Source organism: Lepidochelys kempii, chromosome 6 (assembly GCF_965140265.1).
Source record: "Lepidochelys kempii isolate rLepKem1 chromosome 6, rLepKem1.hap2, whole genome shotgun sequence".
Classification (NCBI taxonomy): domain Eukaryota; kingdom Metazoa; phylum Chordata; order Testudines; family Cheloniidae; genus Lepidochelys; species Lepidochelys kempii.
The window spans coordinates 27,613,347-27,619,838 of NC_133261.1; the positions used below are offsets into that span (position 1 = coordinate 27,613,347).

Consider the following 6,492-nt stretch of genomic DNA (forward strand, 5'->3'; position numbering starts at 1 on the left):
TATCCACATTTTCCATGCTGGGACCCCTGCCAAGGATCTAGCTGGGACTCACCTTCCATTTAAGTAATATGAGGAGAGCAGGGTGTCTGTGATCCCCCTAAACCTGTCTTGGAGTTATTGTTTCAGGCTGTTTACAGGCATCCCTGCATCAGTTTATGCTTGGCTCATATTTTTGCGCTAACTGTAAGAGTTAGACATACAATTCTTTTTAAATGAAAGAGAGGAAAAGGGATGGAAGTTGTAAACCTTGGCCCTACAACTGATTCACAACCCCCAGGTCTACTTATGGGATTGGCGTGCCAGGCAAAGCTCTATTCTCTGTTCTACCACTGGTGTGCTGTGTGGTGCTGACAAGGCATACGGGAAAAATTTCAAAAGTGCTTTAGGGATATAAGTCCCATTATATTTCCATGGTACTTAAGCTCCCAAGAGACTAAAATGTTTTTGAAATTTTTACATTAGGACCTGTTTGCTGTTTTGTTTATAAAAGATGCTAAAATACCCTTAGCTGTTGACTTTAAAAGCAGTTGTGGGTGCTCTGGCCTTCTGAAAGTTTAACCCAGGGATCGGCAACCTTTGGCACGCAGCCCGTCAGGAAAATCCACTGGCTGGCCGGGACAGTTTGTTTACCAGCAGCCTCCACAGGTTCTGCCGATCGCAGCTCCCACTGGCTGTGGTTCACCGTTCTAGGCCAATGGGGGCTGCGGGAAGGGGTGGCCAGCATATCCCTTGGCCTGCACCACTTCTCGCAGCCCCCATTGGCCTGGCAGGGCGAACCATGGCCAGTGGGAGCTGCGATCAGCCGAACCTGTGGACGCTGCAGGTAAACAAACCATCCAGGCCCGCCAGCGGATTTCCCTGACAGGCCACGTGCCAAAGGTTGCCGATCCCTGGTCTAACCCTTAACCTCACTGGGCTTTCATCTATTAGGACTGAGAGTAAAAGCACACATAGCCTTGGATGATGTGCTGTATGATACAAAGTATCCTAGTTAGTAGTTGAAATAAAATGGGGGAGAGGTGGAATTGTATCCTCCCATTGCTTTTTCCTTGAATCACAAGATGTATGCACTACTTACTCCAGTAGAGTAAGGAGGATCTATACACATGGTCTTTGGAAAGTAAGTTAAATTTCTGTGGTTTGTTCTGTGTTCACTCAGCATATCCTGTTCCATTTTGCTACAGTTCGCTGAATTAAATTAGCTACCACTATATTTGGGAAATAAGGGCCTTTGTTTTCCCATTCATATTCTCCCTTCTTTTGTCATTGCTGATCCATAGTAATCTTCCCCAATAGCTGAAGGGAGCTGTAGCATGCTCCCACTGAAACATGCCTTTAGCATAAACCCAGAAGTCTTAAACCTCTTAAATGAGGTTATAAGAACCTGCAATACTTACTCAGCTGAAATGCTTAAATAATGGTGTTTATTACCTCTGAATAAGAGTATTAAGTAAATGGTATACTCATCCTTTTACATAACTTCAGTTAACATTGGGCCAGATTTGGATACCCCCACCTACCCTGAGCAGTGATTTCAAAGGTACTAATCAACTTGAATAAGGATATCAGATTCTAACCCTGAGAGTTGCAGGGTCAGGACAAATGGAAACCTCAGAAAACCACTGTCTCCAGTAGTTGCTTAGAGCTGTATTGTGCCTTTAGGCCAAACACCACAATGAAGGCTAGGCAGAGCTGCACCACTACATCTTGGGGAGATGGAAGGCATTCAGAGAGAACCCCCTTTGTATTACTTCATAAGAGGGTGGAGCACGCTGGCCCCTTCGTAATCTCACTTCCTTCCCATGCATGTTTGGCTGGCTAGTTCTCCTAGCAATATTAGTCATACAACATTCTTGCACTCAGCTGAGCACAAGGACTGTGAATATGTCTGGCCATAGTGTGCGCCATCTGGCCCCATATAATGATTTGCTACCATAAAAGTGTTCTCATGCTTAACAGGTCTTCCTCATGCAAAATGGAAAGAATTTGTAAGTAGACATGGTTGGAATGTGCATCCTATAACTAGAGAAGCCATTTATAAATAGATTTTATTTATAAAGTCAATTTACATAAAATACTCTTTAAAAACTGCATATGTACAACTTAAGAAACCCTTGCAAGTGCATACAAAATGCCTTCAAAACATTAAACTTCAGTTTTCAGATAAGTGAACCTTCACACCAGACAAGACTTGGACACCACATTTAAGACAAAACATAATTTTTACAGTCCTTAGTAGTATTGGAAAAAATATTCTCTAAATTGTATAAGTTCTCAAAACATTCTAGCTGGCAGTGTTAAGGAACAAGGGGATTGGATTTACTAGAACAACTCCTCCTCCCTTTCCCTGTTTCTACAGTTTCTTGTACAAAAATAAGTCTTCATATTGATAGCGTTCCCATAGGCAGTTCAAGTTACATATAAAATAGAATCTTTGACATTACAAAAATTCCCTCCCCCTTCAGAAAAGGAAGCATCAAGTGTTCATTTTTCACCCCTCCCAAATAAAAAAACAACAACATATGTGTTAAAAGTTGGAAGCCTGGTAGATTTCCATCACTTGAAACATGAGTATACCAAACCATTTCATTGGCAATTAAAGCCTTGGAGGGCACCATAAACTCCTGTACAACAGCAGTTAAAGATATTGGTCCCTATAACCTATTTACATAATTGCACTTTCAAAAAAAAAAATTAAGAGCCACAGTCTTTTGTTCCAAGTAAGAACCCTGCTAGGTAGGTTCCAAAGCCCAGCCCCTTAAAGACCTTGACAATAGGGCTCCTTGAAGGTAGAAAACATGTTGTAGTGAGAAGAGTCCGTTTTGCTCTTCTGCTGCATCATAATAGGCATCAAGGACAATGAGGTACTGAGGTCCCGCACATCTCTGCTTTCAAGGCTGCTACAAAGAAAAAGAAAAGGGCTATTAGCACTGCAGCATGTGACTAACAGACTCTGCCCAACCTCTGGGAGAGATGCACAGCTTCCTCCCTGGCCACATTTCTACATTAATTAATGTCGGTGCAGTTTAAATCTCTTCCACAAAATGATGTGCCAGTGATTTATTGTCTTTATACTGTTCAAGCAGAACTTGCCCCACATGCCCATGTAGCTTCTCCACTCCACCCTTCCGTCCGAAAATGACTGCTATACATTTAGTTTCCTCATTTGTTTTGGGTTTTTGCCACCCAAATCTGAAAGTTTGTATTCTCTACTCCACCCCCAACTTTCAAAACCAGCCAGGTGTCTTATTCAGGTTGCAGCTATTTCCAGTGGTGACTCACCTGGGACCTAAAAGTTGGGGGAAAGTTTGTATGCAGTCGAACTCAAGGACGGCATTTGATTAAACTGGACTCCAACGTCTTCGTGTTAACGAGATGGCTGACAGGCCGCGTTCATTCACTTTTGCGACGAAACTTTATTATTTTTTGGCAGTGCAACCCAATCGCTCAATTAGATCATTCAGCCAGTGCAACCGACTAGCGTAGGGCAACTGATTCTTGCAACCGCGTGGGGCATTTGGGGCATCGCACCCACTAGCTCTTTGCAGCACCACTGCACCTATTGCAATGGGAGTGGGGGGAGGAGGGCACAGGGCAGGACACGCACCGGCCGCTTTACCTGCGGGGAGGGGACGCGGCGCGGGTCAGTAGCTCCCGATCCAGCTAGTGAAGTCCAGCAGCTCGCGCTCCTCGGGGCTCAGCGCCCCCTCGTAGCCGCTCTCATCCGAGGAATAAGCCGAGTGCGGGGAGCCCGGCACGGAGCTGCCCTCCCGGCCGCCGGAGGAGGAGGAGGCGGAGGCGAAGGAGGGCGACGCGGAGGAGTAGGAGCAGCCGCCGCCGGGGGCGCCCCGCGCGGGAGGCAGGAGGCCGTCGTGGAAGGCGGCGCGGACGGCGTCGTGCTCGTCCAGCAGCTGCTGCAGGGCTCGGATGTACTCCACGGCCGAGCGCAGCGTCTCCACCTTGCTCATCTTCTTGCTGGCGGCGCCGTTGGGCACGTGCTGGCGCAGGGTCTGGAAGCCCAGGTTGACCAGCTTCACCCGGTTCCTCTCGCGCTCGTTGCGCCGGGCCACGGCCGCTGCTCCCCCCGCCGGCGGCTGCGGCTGCCCGGCCAGCCCCGGGAAAGCCAGGCGCCTCTTGCAGCGCAGCAGCTCGGGCGAGCCGGAGCGCCGCTTGGAGCCTTTGCAGCGCGCCGCGGAGGAGCTGGGGTTCTGAGCCGGGCCCTTAGCGGCCACCAGCAGCTGCTGCTGCGGCACCGAGGAGGAGACTGCTCCTGGCATCGGCTGGAACTTCATCCCCAAGGAACCGGCGCCGCATCCGTGCAAGGGAAAACTTGTGCAAGGCGGGGGTGGCTGTTGCATGGCAGCTGCTATTGGCCCGCCGTTCATCTTGGGGCATCTACCCTACCTCAGCCTCCGGGGGGCAGGTGACCGGAGCAGGGCTGCAAGTGGGGGAAAGTTTGCAAGGAAGAAAAAAAAAACTTGCAAAAATAGTTTTTTGGGGGGGAGAAAAAAAAACCCTGCCAAATATTTCCCCCTCCTCCTTAACTGCAAACAGGGGGAGCGTGCCCAGCGCGTGGAGCCGGGCGCTGCCCGCTCAGCCACAATCCCGGCCGCGGCTGCTTCAGTAACCCACCCCCTCCCCTTCTTTGCAGCCCTGCTCCCTTGCGCGCTGTCAATGCGCCTCTGCAGCAGGTTCCTCTGAGCGCTGCCCCTTATCAACACGCGCTGCTGCTGCCGCCGCTCGCGAGCCCCCGGGAACAGCACGCGACGCGACGCGCGCCACACACACAACAGCCCCCCCCCGCTGCTCCCGAGCCTCCTCCCACCCAATGGGGAATTCGCTTGGCAGCTTCGTACGCCCGGCGCGTGGCTCCCGGCGGAGGTTCCATAAACAATCCCTCCCCCCGGAGAGGAGCACGCGCTCCGCCTTATTTGCATCCCAATGCAGCCAGCTTGGGGCCTAGGGAAGCTCCAGCTCTTGCACCTATGAGCAGTAGGCAGAGAGGGAGACCTTCCTTTCCTTCTGCCCCTGCACGCTTGCCCTGAGTGGAGTGTATCTCTCTCCCACACTGTTGCCCCAGAGAGAGAGAGAGAGACAGGGGAAGACCTTCCTTACCCTCAACTCCACCCAACACATGAAGGGACCCGTTCCCTAACTACCCACCCCACTCCACCCGCACTGTGAGCCTCAGAACTGCTAAACACTGATGCGCTGTGAAGCCACAAATATTCACACAACGCACCACAGCTTTATTTTATATACACAACAATGTTGTTTTTACAACACACTCTGTTTTGCAGCAGTTTCATAATAAACCCCCTTCCCTTCCCCACAAGCTGTGTAAATTTAAATGCTACAATATAAGATTATTTTGTATACCCATGTTTGTAGAAGAACAAACACCGTCTGTAACATGTTACCTGATTAACTGTCCTTTCAAACTTTCTACCCAAACATCACCTTTGGCCTGAGACCAAGAGTGGAAAATGTCAGCTCAGAAGAAATTTGAAAAAGGTATGAGGAAAAGAAGAGGTGGTCATGGAAGTCAGACTGTATTGCCAACCCCAAGCACTGGGAAATCATGCATCAGTCCCCAGATAATCATAACATTAACAGTGAAAATCCTGAGAAATGATTTTAAATACTTTTTGGTTTCTTTTTGTCTTTTGCATCTGTTTTCTGTGCTTTTCAGGTGTATGTTTTCAAGCTTTTCTCTGCAACCATGAAGGCTACAAACCATTTTTAATGACCACTGAGATTCTCATTCTCTAAGACTAGATCTTTATAAAAAATCCAAATATTGCTAGACTTGGAATAAAATTGTGAGAACTGGCAATACTGTTTGGCTCTCAGCCTTGATCAGCGCATGTGCTAACTGTGTCTGTTTAGTAAGTGTTTCTATAGAATCAGCTATATTTTCCCAACACGCTTGGCAGACAGATTTAAATGATACAGTAGAACCTTTTGAATTCATAATGCATTCATAATCTATGTAATGGTATAGCTATAATAAGTTACCATACAGTTGTTATAACAAAATGTATCCCTCAAAATGTTTTGCAGCATTAAAATGGTACAACAGAACTTAGAGTAGCAGCCGTGTTAGTCTGTATTCACAAAAAGAAAAGGAGTACTTGTGGCACCTTAGAGACTAACCAATTTATTTGTGCATAAAGTGAGCTGTAACGCCCGAAAGCTTATGCACAATAAAGTTGTTAGTCTCTAAGGTGCCACAAGTACTCCTTTTCTTTTTACAATAGAACTTAGTTTTCTATAATTAACTTAAGAAATTGATGATATGGCAGTAATATAAACAAATTGCATATTGAACTCATTTGCTATATAATAAACTGCATCTCCCACAAGACACATTTTGCAGAATTGCATGATAATTTCAGAAATAAACAGTGCGGGGAGAGAAAAATGAAGTCCCTGGCAGTGCAAAGACCTATGCTCCTGTTTAACATTAAACCTGCAGTAGTTCCTTTTGAC

At 47.5% G+C, this 6,492-nt stretch overlaps 1 protein-coding gene across 3 annotated transcripts; it reads right to left on the reverse strand.

Moving 5' to 3' along the window:
• Positions 1–2,080: 2,080 nt before the first annotated feature.
• On the reverse strand, positions 2,081–4,718 carry ASCL2 (achaete-scute family bHLH transcription factor 2). Of its 3 annotated transcripts, none has more exons than XM_073347253.1 (2): positions 3,620–4,718; positions 2,081–2,897 (listed from the first exon to the last, which is right to left on the reverse strand). In XM_073347253.1, exon 1 carries the CDS (start codon positions 4,383–4,385, stop codon positions 3,645–3,647), a length of 741 nt encoding a protein of 246 aa, XP_073203354.1. In that variant the 5' UTR covers positions 4,386–4,718; the 3' UTR covers positions 2,081–2,897; positions 3,620–3,644. The 3 variants fall into 3 exon arrangements, with proteins under 3 accessions (XP_073203354.1, XP_073203352.1, XP_073203353.1); XM_073347251.1 differs by having other exon boundaries at positions 2,081–2,900; XM_073347252.1 differs by having other exon boundaries at positions 3,608–4,718.
• Positions 4,719–6,492: the final 1,774 nt, after the last annotated feature.

Excerpts from the sequence above, each read along its gene's own strand:
- ASCL2 (XM_073347253.1), bottom strand. The coding sequence starts at position 4,385 with ATGAACGGCGGGCCAATAGCAGCTGCCATGCAACAGCCACCCCCGCCT.